The following is a 21,984-nucleotide window of genomic DNA, read 5'->3' on the forward strand; positions in this document are numbered from 1 at the left end:
AACAGGAGCAAAAATCAGAAAACAATCCATATGCCTTTCCACTGAATGAATAAACTATGGCATATTCACACACACACACAAGAGAAATGGGGAGAAAATGGTTATAAGATTTTTGCACTCCAGTATTCTTGCCTGGAGAATTCCATGGACAGAGGAGCCTGGTGGGCTGCAGTCCGTGGGGTCGCAAAGAGTCGGACATGACTGAGCAACTAACAGACACACACAGTGCCCACTTAGCAGCAAAGGTTCTCACACTTGGGGCGCTGGTGTGGGGAAGCTGAGTGAGGCTGGGGTGCACTGGCTGGTGGGGAGCGGTACAGAGAAACCCCCCTCTGTCTTGTTGCCCTTCTCTGCTGGCACAGGCCAACCCCTGACACCTTGATCCTCGTCTCCCAAAGCTCCCCTTGACATCGTTCCATCATGGCTTTGTCATCAGGTTGTCATAAACGTCGCTGAAAAGGCTGCGCTAGGGCAGTTTGCTCTGGGGGACGGTGCATCCAGAGCCTCTGTTGGTGTGCTGCTGAGTGTGAGCAGGAGAGTGCAGAGGCGTCCAGGTGCCACTGTTCCGCCTGCTTTAATTGTCTCAAGGAGCTCGAGATGTGACCCAGGGAACAGATGATAATCGTGGCCCTTTTGCCGGGTGGATCCCTGCAGGGACTCACTGGGAGGGGGCTCTCACGGATGCCTTCCAGCATCTGGACCATGAACCCAAGGGAGGCAGGAATCAGCAGGATGTGAGAGGTTGCTGGGGGCCCCCCCGAAAAGGAGGGCTTCCCTGGGGGCCGACACTACTCCCTGCCAGGCTCAGCCACTCAGTACAGACTTACTGAGTCACTGATCTAAAAACCCCATCATCCTTGTAGGGGGTGTGTAGGCAGGCTTAGCAGGGGCTCCTGGAGGGTGGGCAGGGGTGAGCAGGACAAAGTTCATGCTGGCACTGTGGGGGCCGGGCAGGGGCCTCTAAGCCTGTCTCCAGGGAGGTGGACCTGGGAGAAGGGAGGCCATGTCCTCCAGGCTCCAGTGTGATGACCCAGAGACTCTGAACTGAGTCACCAGAGGCAGCCCTGTCCCAGAGGAAATCGTGCAACTAAGTGACCCAGCAGGCAGGGTCCCCCAGTGGGCCAGGGCTGGGCTTCTCCGTGGCCAGGAACCAGTCAGCAGAGCAGGATTGTATCTTCTGGGACTTGGGGTTGGGGGCCCTTCAGCTCCAAACAAATGCTGAAGCTGCGCTGAGGGTCTCGACTGGTGTTCATGGTACTTTGTGAGTGTCCACACCCCCTCTGGGTGGACACAGCTCTGTGGGGATCAGGTTTGTACAAATGAACAGAAGGTTCCCTTCATTCTGGCATGTAGCCCAGGCCAGGCGCAGGCTTGGCAAGGTAGCCCAGGCCGGATCTCCGTTCCATTTGCCCCTCGTTGGAGGCTCTTGTGCAGTGAAAAACCTGTGCAACTGTACATGGCGGCCCTGTTGGCTTCCTCTACAAGAGTCAGCCAGGATTCATGCACAGACCTTACTTTCCTTTACAGTGTCCCCACCTCCCCATTTTATTCTGGGCTGTAGGAACCAGGGTGAGGTCCAGATCCCCCAAACACAAGGCTGGATGGGAAAGTGGGTCTGTGGGTCCCTCTTAGGGCTCAGACTCTGAAGGGTTCTTCTCTCAGTAACTTAGGGGTGCCGCCAGGCCGGGGGAACTGCCCGCTCACCATGCCCCTGCCGTTCGACCTCATCTACACCGACTACCACGGCTTGCAGCAGATGAGGCAGCACATGGGACTCTCCTTCAGGAAGTACCGGTGAGAGGGCAGCGGGAGGGTGGCGACTGCCCACTGTTCCCCAAGGTGGGGTTGCACTGTCCCGGGTTCCAGGGTGGAGCGAAGGCTCACCTCCCATGCCCCCCACCCCCTACCTTCCTTCCCGGACAGCTCTGCCTCCTGGCTAGGGCTGACTTGGATGACAATTAATAAACCACAGCCAGGCACTCCAGGGCCTCTCTGCTGCTGGGCAGGCTGGGGGGCGGCGGGCATGAGGTCAGGGCTGACCCCGCTGGAGAGGGCAGAGGAACAGCAGGGAGTGGTGGAGGGAAGATGGCACAGGATCAGGCATGACCCCTGCGTGTGAGGACCTAGCAACGCCCTCCCCACCCCTCCCCCGTCCGGTCCCCTCTTGGGTGGGAGGAAGGCCAATGCCATCGCTCCATCTCTCTGCAGCCAGCAGGATATGGGGTTTAATTTAGCACAGAGAGCCCTGCTATTTATTACGTGTGCTCCAGCCTCATTGACTATCCCACATGATTTTATTAGGAAAAAAAGGGACAGGCAGCGTTATTGCTTTTATTATTAATGCATGTTCTCCGTGCACTCGGGGCCTCCTCCTCCCAACCCTGCCCCTTCTCTGGGGCGGGGAGGAGTGCTAACCGCAGCAGTCCGGACACTGCTGGGTCACCTGGAAGGACTCTGGGTTGGGGAGTGCCTTGGAGGGGCATCTGAGCCTCAGCGGTTTTCTTTAGGTGCCCACTCCTGGGGTGGCCAAGATGCAGGGAGAGGTTCTGGGCTCTGGCCTCAGGGTGGGACAGAGCCCCCATCGGCTGGGAGGCCCACCTGCAGTAGCCATTCTTGCAGAGGAGACTTTGAGGCACGCCGTAGCTGGTTCCCTGGGGCCCTTCTCTTCTGCATCTAAGCCCAGAGAGGCCAGGCACTTCCTGGGGGTGTCAGGCTCCTAAGCAGAGGGGCTGGAGACTCCCTGCCCACGAAAGTGCAAATGGTGCAGGTGAATCCTGGGCAAGGGGGAGGGCCCGCATCCAGGAAGGGCCTCCCCTTCTAGTCTCCCTTGGGGCAGCTGTAAAAACTAATAGTTTCTGAGTTAGTGGTCCATGGTTCACACAAGGCTCTGAGATGATTTGGTGGTTGTTATCCCCCTTTGACTGATGGGAAAGCTGACCCAGAGAGGTTAAGGCACTTGCCTGTGTTCACACAGCCAGCTAGTGTCTGAGCCCAAGCCCTGACCACACATTGCATTACCCTGACCAGCCACCTTTGGGTTCCAGAGCCCATGGCTGGGGCCACCCCAGCCCAGGGAGACACCGGGAGATTGGTGACCCGGGTTCCTGGGGGGCGGGGTGGGGGCAGGTGCCGCATTCGGGTCATCGACACCTTTGGAACTGAACCTGCATACAACCATGAAGAATACGCCACGCTGCATGGCTACCGGACCAACTGGGGCTACTGGAACCTCAACCCCAAGCAGTTCATGACCATGTTCCGTGAGTGTCCAGCCACCACACGGGGTGGGGCGGGCTGGGTGGGGCCTCTCCAAGGGGTGGGGAGGAGGCAGGTCCCATTCCTTCCTCTCCTTTCTTTCGGAGCCTGTGTGAGGAGAGGGATGCATCCAGCCATCGGCCTTGGCTAAGAAAGCCTCAATCCCCTCTCAGCAAAGGTGTGAACCACAAAGGAAGCCTCTGGTGGTGTGTGGAGGGGGAGGGGCGGCCTGGGGTGGGGGTGGGGCGGCATGGTGGCCTTTTCAACACCTGGAGGATGCAGCCTTTGTCCTCCTGGACCACAGGTTGCCCTCAGAGAGCAGCTGAGCACAGGGTTTCAGACCAAAGAGGATTCTGTGGCCTTCCAGAGGCATTCCAAAGTGATGGAGACCTAATGAGTGGTGAGGGGCAGCACAGAGAGGCTTTCTAAGCAGCGGAAACAGATGTAGTGAAGATGGACATGGAAAGAACAGAAGGTTCTGGAAATGCAGGTGTTCCAGGAGGCTCCAACACTGGGGATGATGAGAAGTCAGGCCGTGGGTGGGGGCTGGAGCCGCTTCAGGCAAGGGAGGCCATTTGAGCTGAGCTTTCGAGATTTTTTAATGAGGCTTTAAAATGTGTACACACTGACCTCCCCTCTTCCATGCAGCATGCTGAAAATAATTTAACCTTTTCTTGACAACTCGGGGTCAACGCTCTATCTCTCTGGCATGGAGCCTGCCCTGCGGGGCCGGCGGAGCTGTGCAGAGCTGCGTCCCCTGCCAAGTGGCCCCTTGTCCTGTCGCTGTGTGATGTGGTGCTTTTTCTCCTAGTTGGGAGGCTGTCAGCTGTCACTTTTAATCGTTGTTAGGCTATCTGCCTCCCGCGGCATCTTGCACACCTAATTGGCGGCTCTTTGAAGGCTGTGGGTCAGAAAGTCAGACAAAGCATCCTCATCAGGATTGTCTCTAAGTTAAGAGTGACTTTGGTTCCAGGCAGGGTCCCGAGGAATTTGCTTATAAGTAAAGTAGCTGATCTTTACTCAGTCCGTCAAGTGACTGCATCCCTTCTGGGTGTTTAGTGACTTCTTTTGTGTTACTCTTCAGGTTCTAGGCTGCATTAGAGGTAGATGAGATTTTTGAATAATACACAAGCTTGATTTGTAGAAGGAAATGGCAACCCACTCCAGTATTCTTGCCTGGAAAATCCCATGGTTAAAGGAGTCTGGCAAACTGCAGTCCATGAGGTCACAAGAGCTGGACACGACTGAGTGACCAAACCACCACTAGTGGCTTGATTGGGAAGGTGGGATGTTTCCTTGGAGCCCAGATGAGGAAACTGAGGCCCAGAGAGGTAGAATGTCCTGTCTGAAGTCACATGGTTTTGTGGGTGCCAGACTCCCTCCCCGGGGCCCATTGCAGGGCTGCATGAGGCTTCTCCATGAGAAGAGTGACTGTCCTAACAGGTCATCTGGTGGCAATGTGCTCCCAGCCGAGAGATTGGAGTGGGGTGGGTGGGCAGTGGTGGTGATGCTCTGGACTGTAGAAATAGCGTATGTGACAGCAGAGAGGAAAAACACAGGATCTGGAAGCAGAGAGGTGGCTCTTTAGCAACGATTCCTAAGTTTATATTGGATATGGTAATTTGAGAGTCACTGCATGTTCCTGAGCTAGGAAATGTCATGAAGACTTTTTTGGTTGTTGTTGTTGTCATGCCATGTCGCTTGTGCTTTGCTTGCGGGATCTTAGTTCCCCAACCAGGGCAAACTCCTACTCATCCTCCAAAACCCCATGTCAAATGTCTCTCTCTCTCTCTTTTTTTTTTAATGTCTCTTCTTTTTACCAGCACTTTCACTAATCACCTTATCTATTTCAGGCAGAATGTGTTTATAACTCTTAAACCTAATTCTGTTAAAGCATATATTGAAATATGAGTTATTTGCTTATACATTTATTTCCACTGATAGCTTAGGAAACACTCAAAAAGGAGCCACTGACTGATTTAGCTTTATTTCCCTGGAGCCTATTGAGGTCTTCAGAAAATGTTAATTGATTGAATAAATTAAAGAGAGAGAGAAAGAAACACAGACTTGCCTGTCTTAATGACATCCTAAGTCCAGGAAGGAATTCATGAGCAGACCTCTTTCCAATCTAGCTGGTTGATTTACCCAAAGAGCCACTGGGAGGCTGGCTGCCTCCCCCCACCTTGCCCTGCCCCAGGAGCTCTTTTCCATGGTCCCTGTTATTTTAATTGGTTGCAGTGCTTCCCTGTCCCATGTCTACTAGTTTAGCTAATTTTTCTAAACCTGTCACTTCTCATGGAGTTGGCAAAATGAGATTTTCTTGAAAATGGGAGAAAGTGGTGAGCAGGAGGGAGGCCTGGTTGCAGCCCCAGCTGGAGCCAGAGAGTAAGTACAGAGGCGAGGGTGGGGCTGGGGAGGCAAACTGAATCAGGGAGAAGAGTCTGTCTGCCCTCCTGGGGCTTCTCCCCGGCCTGGGCAGAGCCTCCTGAGACAGGAGAGCTTCCTGAGCTCTGAGCATCACAGAAACAACTCCTGGCCTCCAGCCCCTCCCTCTCCCCACCCCCACCCCCAAGCCTCTGAAACCCTAGTGTGCGCTTAATCGCTCAGTTGTGCCTGACTCTTTGCGACCCCATGGACAATGGAGCCTAGCGGGCTACAGTCCATGGGGATTCTCCAGGCAAGAATACTGGAGTGAGTTGCCATGCCCTCCTCCAGGGGATCTCCCCTAACCCAGGGATCAAACCCAGGTCTCCTGCATTTAGGTGGATTCTTTACCATCTGAGCCATCAGGGAAGCCCAAGAATATTGGAGTGGGTAGCCTATCCTTTCTCCAGGGGGTCTTCCCTAGCCAGGGATCAAACTGGGGTTTCGGCATTGCAAGTGGATTATTTACTAGCTGAGCCACCAGGGAAGCCCAGAGAGGAGATAATTTTGTTTTGCGGCCAGCAAAGACTTGTCCTTATAATGGTCAGATTTTCACACTCAAGTATCCATGAGCTTTCTGGATAGAAAACCACCACCTCTTCTAAGATGCACCAGATATTGATTAAGAATTTTGTGGGTATTGAGGGGGTTGGGTAGACATACTATGTTAAATCTACACATTTGAATTAAAATATACATCCCAGGACTCCCCTGGCAGTCCAGGGGTTAAGACTCTGTGCTTCCACCTCAGGGTTCGCGACTTCGATCCCTGGTGGGGGAACCAAGATGCCACATGCCGAGTGGCACGGCCAAAAGAAAAAAAAAAGTATATCCCAATTACAGAAATGCTAAAATGTGTAAAACGTGCATCTGAAATGAAGAAAGGGGGTGTTTGGCCTCAGGGTTGTTCTGGGAAATCAAGGCCATACGGCTGCTGCCACCCTATTTCGCGCATGCAACCTCTCCCACCCGGAAGGTAGAGTAGGTGTAATTCGGTTCCATAGGCATTCTGCTCGAGGTCCTTTGCCTGGAAGAGGGAGACCGTGGTCCTTGCAGATGGATGGCACCTGTGCCCACTCCTTTAGCCGGCCGCGGCAGACAGAGCTAATCAGTGACATGCCTGGAGCGTGGCGGAGGAACTCGAGCCGCAGCTGAAACGCACATCCTGCCCCTGGTGCTCTGGGTTCTGGGAAGCGAGTCAGGGTGCAAATCCGCGCTTTGCCGGAGACTTAAGCAAGGCGGACAGGCCCGCAAAGGGAGGGCACTCAGATCCCAGAGAAGGCTCCTGGGAGGAGAGGAGGTGACGTGCAAGTGGGGCCCTGAAGCGGAATACTGTTTTCTCATCGTGGAAAAGGGCAGTGGGCGCTTAAGCGAAGGGCAGGGGCAGAAGCTTGCAGGTGTGAACGCGAAGATGGGTCCGCGCATGCGTGAACCAGCCGGGCCAGGCGCTCCCAGGGGCCTGGGACACAGACAGCTCCTGCCCTCTTTGATTCTGACAGTAACACACGAACAAATCACTATGTACTGTCGTGTCTGATCAGTGAGTTCTGGGGCAAAAGATAAAGGAGGGAAAGGAGACGGAGAGGGGCTGGGGTCAGGAAAGACCTCTCAGAAGGGCCCTGTGAGCACAGGTCTGCGTGGAGGGAGAGTGGGGAGCCAGTGAGAGATGCCGCGGAAGGGGGCCGGGGCCCCGACGGATGGATGCTCTCCCCAGCGCCCAACCAAAACCGCACCCCTTACCTCCTAGCCCCCTTCCACTTCCCCGCCAAACGGGTGTCCCCTCCGATGGGGCCAGTCTGGGTAAACCAGGGCATGCCCCTTCCTGACCTCGTGGTCTGGCTGCAGCTCACACCCCGGACAACTCCTTCATGGGCTTCGTGTCCGAGGAGCTTAACGAGACAGAGAAGCAGCTCATCAAAGATGGCAAGGCCAGCAACATGGCGGTGGTGTACGGCAAGGAGGCGAGTATCTGGAAGGTGAGACCCGCCGCCCCCCAGCCCCCAGCACCAACCCTTGGCCCCCAGGAAGCTCCCACCCCCCAGCCCTGGACGGTGGAAACGGCCCCCCTAGTGGTCAAAAAAGAACTGCCATTGGAATACCGCCCTGGGACTCCTGCCTCACTCCCCTCCCTGCCCCCACTCTTTGCAACAAATTCAAAAGGCTTCATCCCCCACCCTCACTGGTATGGATCCACAAACACTAACCCACCAAAGGGGTTTAGGCTACATGTGGGGATTCTGGGGGTGGGAGGCAGGGAAGAAATAAGAGAGGACTAAGGATTGGAACCCCAGCTTCAGGGCAAAGTCCCTCCAAGAAGCACCATCTGTGTGGGACGTTACCGCTCATCTGGCCACTGACCTGTTCTCTCTCTCCTTTTCTCTCTGCCCTCCTGGCAACGAGGCAGCTCCAGGTATGGTGACTGTTTGCCACATGTTCCTTCCACCTCCTGCTGCTCCCCGCTCTCTGCAGGGTCTCCCCAGGGGTGCTCCCAAGTTGGGGTTTCTGGGCTTGGTAGTGCCTGTGGATGGACCAGACCGAGGTGGGAGGAGGGTGATGGGGACATCGGGGTCTCAGGTGGGCTCTCTCTGGGGCCTGGAGGTCAGGCGGCAGCTCGGTGTGGAGCAGGGCAGCTCCTAGGATGGACAGCTGACCTAAGACAGGTGACATGAGGGTAAAGGGTAATAATAAAGATGCCCATCGTGGGAACCGTTGGGCAGCCCCCATGCCCCGTGTCAAGCTGTCACATGACCATCTTAGTTAATGATTCTCACGCTGTATGAATCAGGTCCGGCTGTTGAAGAAAAGCCCCCACTAACCGTAATTGAGACAAGAGGGAAGTGTGTGCTCTTTCCCGCTGACACCCTCTGGAGCTGTCAGTGTTGGGTTGACCCCTGGGGCTCCGCTCCCCTGGGTGACTCACTGCGTTTAGTGTTCATCTGCAGTCTTGCTTCGTGGTTTAAGCTGACCACAGGCGGTGCAGTCATTACATCTGCCCTTCAGCTGGGGATGCGGGGTGGGGGGGGGGGGTTGGAGGAGGAGGAAGGCCAGGTTTAGCATATCTCCCGAACATTACACACCATATGCGCCATATGGCCTCATGGCTAGGTCTCAGTCCCGTGGCCACAGCCAGGGTTAGGGGACTTTGGAAGTAGGCGTGCTTTAGCCATATGTGCCCAGCTTAGCCCTGGAGTTCTGTGACTGAGGAAGGGGGAGGAATTAAGGGACATCTCATGATCTGTGCCAAGACAACCCTATGAGGTCTCAGCCATGGTTAATACTCATCCAGCCAGAGCTTACTGTTGCCAGGTGCTCACATGTATTTTCTCGCTTGACCATCAACTGTGGGGTTAGTATGACCAACTAGTTAAGTGGGTGGGGTTGGTATTCGAACCCACATCTAACTCCAGAGCCAGGACCCTTAATAGCCTCCTCGGTTATGACGCCTTGGATGGTGGCAGAGAGAAGCTCTGGAGGCTGGACTAAGGGTCCAAGCCCTGTTTGAGACATCAGTGCCCACCGTGGAGTGTGGGGACAGAAGCAAGGGGTCATTTTCATATGATGCCAGACAAGCTGGCTGCCAGGATGCCTGGGGCACTGGGCAAGGGAGTGAGCACAGACGGTGTCTGCTTGTGCCAGAGAACACTGTTTAGAGACTGCCCCAAGAGAATGAGAGGTCATGAGCTCTGGGAAGAGAATGGTTTTATCTTGGGCTCAGGAGATTCTGGGATAGCCAGGAGCAATGCTACACAGCAAGAGACCTCAAAGAAACTGCTTCCAAAAAAGACATCTTTGCTCTGGTCTTTGTGACCAAAGGCAGGCAGAGGCGGCCGGGTGAAGAAAGGAATGGCAGCAGCATTCTGGGACAAATGCCATCCGGAGTTCGGGGGACCGGGTGGCAGAGAGGCGGAGGAGGAAGGAGAAGGTGCGCTTGTCACATCCTTAGGGGAACGGCAGCCGGGATCCGGGAGAGAGTTTTGATGACTTTTGTGTCGAGGAGGTTTGTCTTATCCTGGGTCCCCAGAGCTGGAGGCTAAGGCTTAGATACTGCTGTTTTATGAGAGTCTGTTCCAGGGACCGGGAGTGAGAGGATGGGAGAAAGACTACTTATCCAGGTGCAGGGCAAATCCAGCCTTGCTGCTGGAGGAATCATTCTGGACATCAGAAGTGCCAGGTGGGGGACCTAAGGTCGGCTTTTCAAACTGCAACTCAGCTTTATTTTTTTTTTTTTCCTCCTTAGGTTTACTGAGGTATAATTGACAAAGAGAAATTGTATGTATTTAAGGTGTACAACATGATGACTCGGTATACATATACATTGTGGAATGAGCACCTCCATCAAGCTAATTACCACATCCATCACCTTGCATACTTTGTGTGTGCGTGGTGAGAACATTTAAGGTTGACTCCCTGGGAAAATTTCAAGTATACAGTACAGTTTGAGTAACTATAGGCACCATGCTGGATGTTAAATCCCTGGATTTATTCATCTTGTAACTGAAAGTTTGTCTGCTTTGACCCCCATGGTCCCGTTTCCCCCAGCCCCTGACACTCACCATTCTACTGTTTCTATGAGATTGACTCTTTTCAATTCAAGAGATGAGCTGAGTGAGATCCTACAGTTTGTCTTTTTCTGAGTCTTAATTAGCCTTTCTAAATGAAGTAGGATAGCCTAGAAACAAGAGAATAAAAGGATATCAGAGGACTTTATATGTACTAAGGGTAACTATTGTTTTGTAAAACTACATTTACACACATAAATACTCACATATGTATGTATGTGTATATATGATTAGGTGAAGAAAAGTTGGTGAACAGCGCATGTGACATGAACCCATTTGTACATGTATGTGTGTGGTTTAAAGAAAATGTACATCTGCTTATCATGCATAAAAGATCTGAGGAAGGCACTTGAGACACTGTTAACAACAGCTGCTCTGGTAATGGGGTCAGGAAGTTGAACAGGGGCTTTGAAGACATTTTATTCACATGTTACATCCTTGATTTGATATTTTTATGGGGGCATGAGTCAATTTATAATAAGTAATCCTTTTTACATTTGGTGTGATGACTGATATTATCTGACTCTGAGTCTACTATTTTATTAGTTGGTTTCTTTTCTCTTTTCTGTTTTAAAAAAATTTATGTATTTATTTATTTTTGGCTGTGTCTTTGTTCCTTCGCAAGGGCTTTCTCTGGTTACAGCAGGCAGGCTTGGTTGCCCTGGGGCATGTGGAATTTTCCTGGACCAGGGATCGAACTGTGTCTCCTGCTTTGGCAGGCAGATTCTTAACCACTGAACCACCAGGGAAGTCCTCTTTTTCTTTTTCTCAGCTGTTTCATGTTTTCCCCCCTTACTTCTTATCTTCTTTCACATTGATATATTTTTAAAAATCCAGCTTCCTTTAGCTAACTATGTTCTTATATTCTTTTGGTTCTGGTTTTCTTAATGTTTTTGTATTCTTTCAGTTCAGTTCAGTTCAGTCGCTCAGTCGTGTCCAACTCTTTGCGACCCCATGAATCGCAGCACGCCAGGCCTCCCTGTCCATCACCAGCTCCAGGAGTTTACTCAAACTCATGCCCATCGAGTCGGTGATGCCATCCAGCCATCTCATTCTCTTTCATCCCCAATCCCTCCAGCATCAGGGTCTTTTCCAGTGAGTCAACTCTTCGCATGAGGTGGCCAAAGTATTGGAGTTTCAGCTTCAGCATCAGTCCTTCCAATGAACACCCAGGACTGATCTCCTTTGGGATGGACTGGTTGGATCTCCTTGCAGTGCAAGGGACTCTCAAGAGTCTTCTCCAGTGGCTACCGTAAAGGTTATAACATCCATCCTTGACTTATCAAAGCCTAATATAAGTCAATACTGTAAAGCTTTTATGGGGTTGTAAAAGAATCTTTAAATGTTTTATTTCTATTCTCCCCAACTGATATGCTCTTATGGTATTTTAATACTGTCCAAATATTTTATACCACACAATATATTAGTATTATTGTTGTTTTATAAAGTCAGTGTTTATTTACGTTTACCCACATCTATCCTTTTTATTGATTTGTGTTCCTTCCTACGTCACTGAGATTCCATTTAGGATCATTGTCCTTCTCTAGAAGGAAACACCCTAGTCTGGGTTTGCTCTGTTTTTTATTTTTCTAAAAATTTCTTAGTGGTTATGTTCATCATGTACAAATTCTAGCTTGTCCTCTGCCCTCTATCATTTCTGCTGACAAGTCAGTGTGGGTCTTATTGTTCCTTTAAAGGTAATTTGTGTGTGTGTTTCCCTTCGCCTGCTTTTGAGGCTTCTGTTTATTTGGTTTTCAGGAGTTTCACTAAAATAAGCCTCACTGGTTTTTGTTGTTTGTTTGTTTTGTTTCTTATCCTACACGGAGTTTGTAGATCTTCTTGGCTCTGTAGTTTGAACTTTCACTAATTTTAGAAAGTTCTCAGCTACCATTTCTTTAAATATTGCTTCTGCCCCAATGTCTCTCCTTTCTAAAAAAAAATTGGCCAAGCTGCACAGCTTGTGGGATGATAGTTCCCCGACCAGGGATTGAATCCACATTCCCTGCATTGGAAGTCAGAGTCTTAACCATTGGACCGCCAGGGACGTCCCTGTGATCCATTTTGAATTAACTTTTATATACGATATGAAGTATGGATTGAAGTACTTTTTTCCCCTGTCCTTTAAAAACAATTTTTTAAAATTTGTATTTTCTTCCCCTCTCCTTTCCTTTTTTCTTTTTGCATATGGATATCGAGTGATCGTGACCGTTTGTTGAAAAGACTGTCTCTTCCTCCACTGAAATGTCTTTGTGTCTTTGTCAGAAATCAATTGACCCCACATGTGTGGGTCTATTTCTGGACTGTCTGTTCTGTTCTATTGATCTATCTGTCTAACTAGATGCCAGCATCACAGTCTTGATTACTGTAGCTTTGTAATAAGTCTTGAGATCAGATAAGTCTGCCCACTTTCTTCTTTTTCAAAGTTATTTTGTCTGTTCTAGGTCCTTGCATTTCCAAATGAGTTTTAGAATTAGCTTGTCAATTTCTATAAAAATGCCTGCTGGGATGTTGATTGGGATTTCATTGGTTCCTTTTTCTTTTTCTTTTTGAGTTAGGGGTGGTTCTGGAAAGTGAATATGAAAAATCGTAGAAATAACTTGATGTCAAGAATAATGTTCTCTTCCTCCAGAGAGGATTTTCTTTTATTCTTGGTTTAGAACTGAGGCCCTTGCAATCCCAGATTGCCTTTTTTTTTTTTTTTTTGGCTATGCTTAATGGCTTATGGCATCTTTGTTCCCCAATCAAGGATTGAACCTACGCCCCCTGCATTGGAAGATTGGACTCTTAACCACTGGACTGCCAGGGAAGTCCCCTAGATCACCTTAATCAGTGATAGTGATTGAGACCGTTTTTAAAGAATTCAGCCACTGTTAACTGTGCTTCTAGTTCTGGTCTACCCTTTCATCCATGATGTAATTTCTCAGAATTCCAACCCAAAGTGTAGTTTCCATCAACACTCCCTATCTTTAGCAGGCCTTGAACTTGGACTTTCATCTCCCAGGTCTGCTCAGCTGCCTAGATCCTGCCCTTGGAATCAGCGGGTGGGCCCCCGAGGAGGAAAACCAAACCCGACACTAGCCTCAACAGTCTCTTTTTCTCTTTCTCCCAGGTCTTGGCCTCGTAATTTTTCATTCTTTGTTAGACTTTCAGGGCAATCATAGATGTTTTTCCCATCTTTCCTGGTCATTCTCAGAGACAGGGCTGATCTGCATTACTCAATGTGTAAGGCCTTGAGAAAAATTTATGCACTTTGAGTTTCAAAATGTGAATTGTTAATTATTTTAATATTTGTTGATAACATTCTTCAAGAGCTGTGGTTTATAAACTAATCCTGGGCTGGAGCTCCTGGTGGTCTGACTTCATGCTGACTGGTAGGACATGGGGAACCATGGGTTCTTTTTCTCTGACCCATTGATCTACTGGGAACCAACATGCCCTGAAAAGAGCTCTAAGTCCCGCCCTGATTCATGATCTTATAGCTACTTTCCCCTCAGCTTATCCCTTCCTTTCTTCTGCAAGCCTCAAAAAACTCTAAAAAATAGAACCCAGCAGATGATCCCATGCTTATTCCTACTGAGGTCCTACACTGACCACAGCTCCCAGCTCAGGACCCAGGCTGTAGGGTCAGATGGGCGCCCAGGCGCTGAGGTGTGATCTATTCATCTATACTGCACACCTCTGCAGAGGTCCTCAGAGGTCATTAGGTTTCAGAGGAGGCCAAGTAGCTCCATTTGTTGTTCAGTCACTAAGCATGTCCAACTCTTTATGACCCCATGAACTGCAGCACACCAGGCTCCCCTGTCCTTACCGTCTCCCGTTCAAACTCATGTCCATTGAGTTGGTGATGCCATCCAACTATCTCATCCTCTGTTGTCCCCTTCTCCTCCTGCCCTCAGTCTTTCCTGGCATCAGTGTCTTTTCCAGTGAATCGGCTCTTCTCATCAGGTGGCCAAAGTATCGGAGCTTCAGCTTCAGTATCAATCCTTCCAGTGAATATTCAAGGTTGATTTCCTTTTGGATTGACTGGTTTGATCTCTTTGCTGTCCTAGAGCTCTCAAGAGTCTTCTCCAGCTCTACAATTCAAAAGCATCAGTTCTCTGGTGCTTAGCCTTCTTTATGGTCCAACTCTCACATCCATACATGACTACTGGAAAAGCCATAGCTTCGACTAAACAAACTTTTGGATGCATTGGATGTTGGTTTCTATGGGAGATGTTTGGAAGACAACAGGTCCATGGCTAAACAGGCTTAGGGCCCCTGGTCTAGTCCAACCTCTGCAACTCACAGATAAAGAAATTGAGGTCCAGAGAGGAGAGGGGGGCGTCTTCAAGGTCACACAGCTGGTCAGGGACCAACCTGACACTGGGCCCATGTTTTCTGACTTCCCGACCAGTGATGTCTCTTCAGTGGGCACTGCCATCTGTGGTCAGAGCAAGGCCCCCATCTCCTCCTTCTCCTCTTGCAGGGGAAGGAGAAGTTCCTGAGCATTCTGAACAAGTACATGGAGATCCACGGCACTGTGTACTACGAGAGCCAGCGGCCCCCTGAAGTCCCGGCCTTTGTGAAGAACCATGGCCTCCTGCCGCAGCCTGAGTTCCAGCAGCTGCTGCGCAAGGCCAAAGTGAGCCCCACCCCTTCCTCCATCTTCACCTCAACCCGGCCATAGGCGCCCAGGAGGGAGCCCAAACATGCCTGCCACATCTGCCACCATCATTCATGCCCCCTTCTACATGTGGACATGCCCCTGCACACTCTGCTGCCCTGAACCTCGTGTCCAGGCCTCCTAGGTGATAGTTGGAGCCAGGGTTAGAGATAGGGATACCCATCAGGGAAAGGGAGCTGGGTGGGGTTCATTGATGTGAAAAAAGAGTTGGGCTTCCCGCCTTCCCTTCCAGTCCAGACAACTCCTGGGTCAGGCATGGATTTCAGAGCCACTGAGGGGGTAGAAATTCTAGGTGCAAAGGAAGGAGGAGCAGCCAGGCTAGAGTTCCATCGGGCCACTGACTGCTCCTGGAAGTCCCTGAAATGTGTCCTTGGAGCATGATCCTGCTGTTGGGCCCTGAAGTGCCAGCTGAAGCTGGAAGGTCTCTAGCTAGCTGCTAGGTCCTCTCCTAATCTGACGATAGCTCCTTTCCTTAGGCATCTTGGATATGTGTGGTGCGTATGTGTTAGGGTGGAAGAAGATACCTTTGTGCAGTGAGCAACCTCAACATCACATGGCAACCCCAGATTCAGAATCACTTATATTATCTTCCAGGGGCCAACCCTATGAGCACTCCTCCTAGTACAAGTCAGGTGCTGAATGAATGTCTTTTGGGTGAGTGAGTAAAGGTCCTTTGAGATCAAATGTAGGAGTGGCCTGAAGCCTTGTAAGCTTGGGAACTGTTGTTCTTTTCTTTCCTCTCCAAATCATAGTCTTTGGAGCAGGAAGAGGCCATTGATATTACCTAAATAGACCTCCTCATTTCACAATGGCCAAGGCACACAGCTGGCCTGCGCTCCCTACTGCCCCGATTGCCTCCTGTGAATGTCCTGACCTCAACCTCACCCCTAACTTCTTGGGGCTCCTGGGCTGTGATACCCAACCTTCCCTGATCATCATGCCACTTTGGTTCTGCAGCTCTTCATAGGGTTTGGCTTTCCCTATGAGGGCCCTGCCCCCCTGGAGGCCATCGCCAATGGCTGTGTCTTCCTGCAGTCCCGGTTCAGCCCACCCCACAGCTCTCTCAACCACGAGTTCTTCCGGGGCAAGCCCACCTCCAGAGAGGTGAGTGGGAAGGGCCTGAGCCCACATCCAGGGGCTCTGAGATGGGATCCCAAAGTTCCTGGAAGGGGAAGACTGAAGCCTGGGATGAAGGGAGATATGGCCCAGATGGGGTGGGGGCACCTCCCCTTCACCCAGCCCAGCCTGGCAGCACAGAGAGAAGCTGACTGTCTCTGTGCCCTGGCTAGGTGTTTTCCCAGCATCCCTATGCAGAGAACTTCATTGGCAAGCCCCACGTGTGGACTGTCGACTACAACAACTCAGAGGAGTTTGAAGCAGCCATTCAGGCCATCATGACAACCCAGGTGAGGCTTGGATCCAGTCAGGACCGCCAATATCCTATACTTTGCGTCTTTGCTGTAATTGGAAAAAGATGCTCCTCTTGGTGAATTCAGACTCTCAGGCCTGGATTGGCAAATTTGTGCAGGGGCCCCACTCACCAACTTGGATGTGTGTGTGTTTGTCAAGGAAGTGGAGATGGAGATATGCTTTTGTGCAGTGTGCAGCCTGCACAACCTTACATGGCAGCCCTGGATCCAGAGTCACTTTTTGAATGTCTTTGTAGGCCAGGTCGTGTTAGCACAAGTTAGGTGCAGGGTGGTCTCCAGGATGAATGCGTGAAGGTCCTTTGGACTCTTGGTGTCTCTGTGGTCTTGGGCAGCACGTCTAAGTGCACACAGATCACCTGGGATCTTGTTAAAGCCCAGGTTCAGATTCAGCAGGTTGGGTGGGGCTGATGCCCTGCCTTTCAGACCAGATCTGGGGTGGCGCTGGTGGTGTCACCTTTGGGTAGCAAGTGGGTGGAGCATTTGTGTTTTCTCCAGCAAGTAGGTGTTGGGGGTGGGGTGCACTTGTGTATGGGAGGGGGCAGGGAGGGGCTTGTGGAGCTCATCTCCTCTCCTGGCACCTCTGGCATCTGAGAGCTCCCTGTGTGTTCTCATGGTCCCTTTATATAGAGAAGAGGTCAGACTGTGTGAACGGGGTGGAGGTGGGGGGTTTCTGCTTGCCACAGTCCCTCTGGACCCACTTCTTGCGGTAGCTCGGACCCCAGGCTGAGCCAAAATAACCACTCCTGCTGGGTCCTCTTCCCTGCCCAGTACCACATTGTTCGTTCATTGAGTGTGCCCTCCCTGGGGGGATGTGTGGCTCAGGGTGGGCTTGTGGCAGAGTCAGAGAGCATGTGGGGCAGGGGCTCTGCAAGGGAGAGCCATGCCCAGGAGGACGTCCACCTGCCGGGGGAGCTGGGGGCACTGCTGGGCTCAGGGCAGAGGCCAGCGGGCATAGATCCCCCTACAGTCTTAAATACTTAACTCTAGGTCCAGAGTTCTGCCTGGTTGCCCTGACCATAGGCAGGTTTGCATTTGTTTGTTTTTTTCTTTTTTGGGGGGGGCGGGCAGAGGGCCACACCATGTGGCTTGTGGGATCTTAGTTCTCTAAACAAGAATTGAGCCCCATGTCCTAACCATTGGACTGCCAGGTTGGCATCTTTTAACACCCTCCTGCATCCCATGGGTCAGTCCCTCCCACTCAGCCCTCTCCACTTAGCCCACCCTCTCAGCAAATGGCCCCAGAGAGTCCCTTCCTCTACCCACTACACCCTTGTCCTTCCCTTCTGAGTGGGTGTGATTGTTTCTTTAGAGAAAGTGCCAAGGAAACTGCCGTGTTACAGCCTAGGTACATCTCTAGTTGTAGCAGACATGGCCAGGTTGACCTGCGAAACGGCTGAACCCCGGGACCCTCCATCAGTGGTGCGGGGACAGCCCTCCGCCCGCTTCTGAAGCATCCACGTAAGCAAATCCTCCTCTGTTGGGAGTTCCTCCAGGTCACAGACTGAGACTGGGTTCTTCCAGGAGCTGACCCCAGATAGGAATTTGACTACAAGTAGTTTATTTGGGGGGTGATCCCAAGAAGGAAGGTTCTAGTGTGCCAGTGAGTCAGGGTGTGTAATGGAGGTTACCTCTGCCTGCAGGCAGCTGGTGCTCAATGCTAGCAGGGACCTGTGGGAGGCGGGGTGCTCAGATCCCGAGCTCTCCTATCTGAGAAATGAGGAAACCGAGGTGTTCCTCCCCCAGCTCCATCCATCGCTGGATGGGCAGGGGGGAGGGGTCAGCTCTCAACACGGGGCTGAGCAGACACCTCCATGGAAGGTATGGGGGAGGGTGCGGTGGGATGCTACCCTGGAGGAAACCCCCCACCCTCTTCCCGTTCCCTCTGCCCACCCCTTGCCAAAGCAATCATCCGAGGCTTCCACCCGGAGGTGGGAGCAGAGGTGGGGGTGAGAGGGGCACCTCCAAAGGCTTTTGTCCACCCTCAGGCCGCAGGTCTGGCCCCACCTCCAGGATCCCTCCCTGGAGAGAAACTCAGTGAGTGAGATCCCAGCCCTGTGGACACGGTTTTCCCAGCTGCAGACCTAAAATGCGGGGGGTGGGGGGGTGGTCTGTGCAGGGGAGCCCGTTCATCTATTCACACATTATTTCTGGTTGGACACACAAGAAACTGATAACGTGCTGCCCCCAGGAAGGGTCTGGGCATCTGGGGTCAGAGGAAAACTTGCTTTGTCTTGTTTTCTCTTGATTTTTTAAAACCATGAACATCTGTTTAATTGAGTTAAGTAGTTAATTAAAAATCACAGGAACATAAGGGTCCAGGAACTAAGGTATTGCAGACTCACCAGGCTGACTCTTGTAGCTGGACTCCAAACCAGCCCGAGGCCCCTCTGCCTTTAACCACCCCGACTCCTACCCCACCTCCCAGTTAGCCTGGAAGGTGTTTAAAATGCAGACTCTTGGGCCTGTCCCCAGCTTCTGATTTCAAAGGACCGGTGTGGCTTGGAGTCTGCGTTTTACTCTTTTTTTATTAATTTATTTTAATTGGAGGCTAATTACTTTACAATATTGTGGTTTTTGCCATACATTGACATGATCAGCCACGGGTGTACATGTGTCCCGATCGCCCCTCCCACCTCCCTCCCCATCCCATCCCTCTGGGTTGTCCCACAGCACCGGCTTTGAGTGCCCTGTTTCATGCATCGAACTTGGACTGGAGTCTGCATTTTAAACAAGCCCCCTGGGTAAATCTGATCATCCTAGTTTAGAAAACAGAGATAGCTGGCAGGAGCTCAGAGAGCGAATGAGGGCCGCCATCGGGGGACACAGCTTCTTCTGCAAGTTGTGGGGCCTTTTGCAGGGAGAGGGAGGGGGAAGGGCCGAGACGGACCTGAGGCACCAGCCTGGCGGCCCCCACCCTTTGCCTGCCACCCCACCCCCCCAAGCAGCGAGGAGGCTCCAGGTGGGGGCTCTTTTCAGGTCTCTCAGCCTCGGTGGGTTTGCCCTTCAAGCATCTCTCTGTCCAGGGTGAGGCCATTCGAGGTGAGGGGAGGGAGAGGAGGGGAAGGGAGGTTGGGGGAGGGACGCCTGCTTTCTCCCCGCCTGCCGTGCTCATTATCACAGGCCGGTAATTCCAGCAGGACCAGCACCTGCCATTCTGTGAGACGGATCACTGTGCACACCTGTAATTAGACCTAATGGGGGTAATTTCCAGGCAGGCTGGCTTGTCCGGTGGGAGATTCACGGCAGGTGGGATGTGGCTGCTCTGAATGGTCCCCTCATTGGGAGGGGGGGCACAGCTTTGAATCACTGCGTGATGGGCTTCAAACCACAAAGGGGATAACTCGGTGGCTGCTGCTAGAGAAGGCAGTGACATTTGGAGGGGAAGTCTCTTCTCCAGGGGGTTTATTTATAACCAGGACTTGAAGCCTTGTACCCGAGGCAACTGGGGAACTGCTAGGACAGCAGCTGGCGGCCGGGGCCTCGGCAGCCAGCAGCTCGGGCTGGGACTGACCGTGCAGAGCTCAGGGCTGAAAAGCTGTGCTGGTCAATGGGCTGTGAAGGATGTGGCTGGGTGTGGACCTGGGGAATTCTCTGGGACCCCGGAACTGCCCCTGGATTAAAGACACCTGCTCCCAGTGCAGGTGAAGTGCGGACTGGGGCAAGGTCAGATGGGAGGGGTCTTGTCCCGAGACTCGGTCCTGGTGGTGGCTGCCGCTTCCCAAGACCCTCCTCAGCTTGATGTTGGGCATGTCGCCCTGATCAGAGGCCTCAGGATGGGCCTGCGGCCCCTCAAGGTGGGGTCTCCAGGAGGCAGGATTGGGCTCTGACTCCACCCACCTCTGATGAGGAGGAAGGGTGAGTGGGGGTGGGTTGGAGGGGGGGAGTGTGGCCTTGAGCAGACCTGCAAGATTTCACTGCCCGGGCTGAAGCTACCTGATTTCTGGTGCTTCTGGCTGGAAAATGGCATTAACAGGAGGTGGGCTGGCTGGGTGTAGTGCCAACACACACACACACACACACACGGTGATGGGGCAGGGGTGTTGAAGGCTAAAACAGATCTTTCTCTGAGTCTGAGATGGACTATCTCCCATGTCAGCCTGACCTTGCCTCCTGCCCACCTGGCCAATCTTTCCTCCAAGCTGGCTGTGTGCTGGGCCACTGGGGGGTTGGTGTAAACAGGGCAGGGATGGCCAGGTAAGAAGAGTGGAGGAGAGGTGGGGGTCCCCACTCCAGGAGGCGGATTCCTCATCACTTCCTCTCTCTCTTCCCTTCACTTCTCGGGCCCCAGCTGCCAAATCCATCTGCTCCCATCAGCCCCAGCATGCACTACTCTGTAACTTTGATATTTAGGTGGACAGTATGTGGCCTCCGTTTGGGGCACCCTTGTTCATGGAGCTCCCAGATACCTGGTCTGGGCAGGAAGCTTCACAAATGTGATCTCATTCCTTCAAGCTGAGAGATGCCTTGCGTTCCTTTGTGTGAACCTTCTGCATCCTGGGCAGGACACAGGCAGAGCCGGGATACTTTTCTGTTCTGTGACCACTTCCCTGGTGACGACTGTGTACCAGGCACTGGGTGCAGCCACAGGTGGACAAGTTATGGTCCCAGAACCCATGGGGCTCCTAACCTGAGGGAGACAAGGGACACGTCAGAAATGATGACACAGGTGCCGGTTCTACTGGGGAAGTCTGGCGTGGGGGCCAAGGAAATGGTCTTTTAACAGGAGTTAAACAGGAGGTGGTCCTCTGGGTCTGCTTCCTGGAGGCGGTGATATCTAAGCTGTGCTGTGCTTAGTCACTGTCGTGTTGGATTCTAGGTGACCATGTGGACTGTATAGCCCACCAGGCTCCTCTGTCCGTGGGGATTCTCCAGGCAAGAATACTGGAGTGGGTTGCCATGCCCTCCTGCAGGGAATCTTCCTGACCCAGGAATCAAACCTGCATCTCCTGTGTCTCCTGCATTGCAGGCAGATCCTTTACCAACTGAGCCACCAGGGAAGCCCAAGAATACTGGAGTGGGGAGCCTGTCCCTTCCCCAGGGGAACTTTCTGACCCTGGAATTGAACCGGGGTCTCCTGCATTGCAGACAGATTCTATACCAGCTGAGCTGAGCTACCAGGGAAGCAAAGAATATAAGAGTAGGTTGCCGTTTCCTTCTATAGGTGAACTTCCTGACCCAGGGATAGAACTCATGTCTCCCGCTGGTGGCTTCTTTACCACTGAGCCACCTGGGAAGGTGAGGATGAATCCAGGGGTTGGCTCAGAAAGAGCAGACATCACAGCCCAAGTGGAGATGGAACAATGAGCTTTAGGGAAAGGGGAGAAACGGTGTAGCTGGAAAGGAGCTGAGGAGACATGAGCTGCCCTGAGCTCCTGGGGGCCACTGCGGGGTGCATTGGGGAGCAGGGCGTCCTAGTGGATGGGGTGATCGGCTTGCTGAGTGCAGGATGCCTGAGCCCCCAGATCTCTGCTCCCAGAGCCAAGCGGCCAGGTCTGGGGAGCCCCAGGGTTTCTCCTGACCCATGTGTCCGCCTGTCTCTCCCACAGGTGGACCCCTACCTGCCCTATGAGTACACGTGTGAGGGGATGCTGGAGCGAATCCATGCCTACATCCAGCACCAGGTGTGTGGGTCCCCCACTCTCTGTCTCTGGGG

At 52.3% G+C, this 21,984-nt stretch overlaps 1 protein-coding gene across 2 annotated transcripts in view; it reads left to right on the plus strand.

Moving 5' to 3' along the window:
• Positions 1-21,984, plus strand: part of MGAT5B (alpha-1,6-mannosylglycoprotein 6-beta-N-acetylglucosaminyltransferase B) — a 67,469-nt gene that overhangs the window by 42,994 nt on the left and 2,491 nt on the right. The window contains exons 9-16 of one of the 2 annotated variants that reach the window (XM_043461924.1): positions 1,663-1,794; positions 3,127-3,260; positions 7,525-7,655; positions 8,084-8,089; positions 14,704-14,859; positions 15,859-16,005; positions 16,191-16,307; positions 21,878-21,952. In XM_043461924.1, coding sequence (XP_043317859.1) covers positions 1,663-1,794; positions 3,127-3,260; positions 7,525-7,655; positions 8,084-8,089; positions 14,704-14,859; positions 15,859-16,005; positions 16,191-16,307; positions 21,878-21,952 — 898 coding nt within the window. The remainder of the gene's footprint in view (positions 1-1,662; positions 1,795-3,126; positions 3,261-7,524; positions 7,656-8,083; positions 8,090-14,703; positions 14,860-15,858; positions 16,006-16,190; positions 16,308-21,877; positions 21,953-21,984) is intronic. The other variant, XM_043461931.1, reaches the window with a different exon arrangement.

The sequence above is a fragment of the Cervus canadensis genome, chromosome 1 (genome assembly GCF_019320065.1).
Source record: "Cervus canadensis isolate Bull #8, Minnesota chromosome 1, ASM1932006v1, whole genome shotgun sequence".
Lineage (NCBI taxonomy): Eukaryota > Metazoa > Chordata > Mammalia > Artiodactyla > Cervidae > Cervus > Cervus canadensis.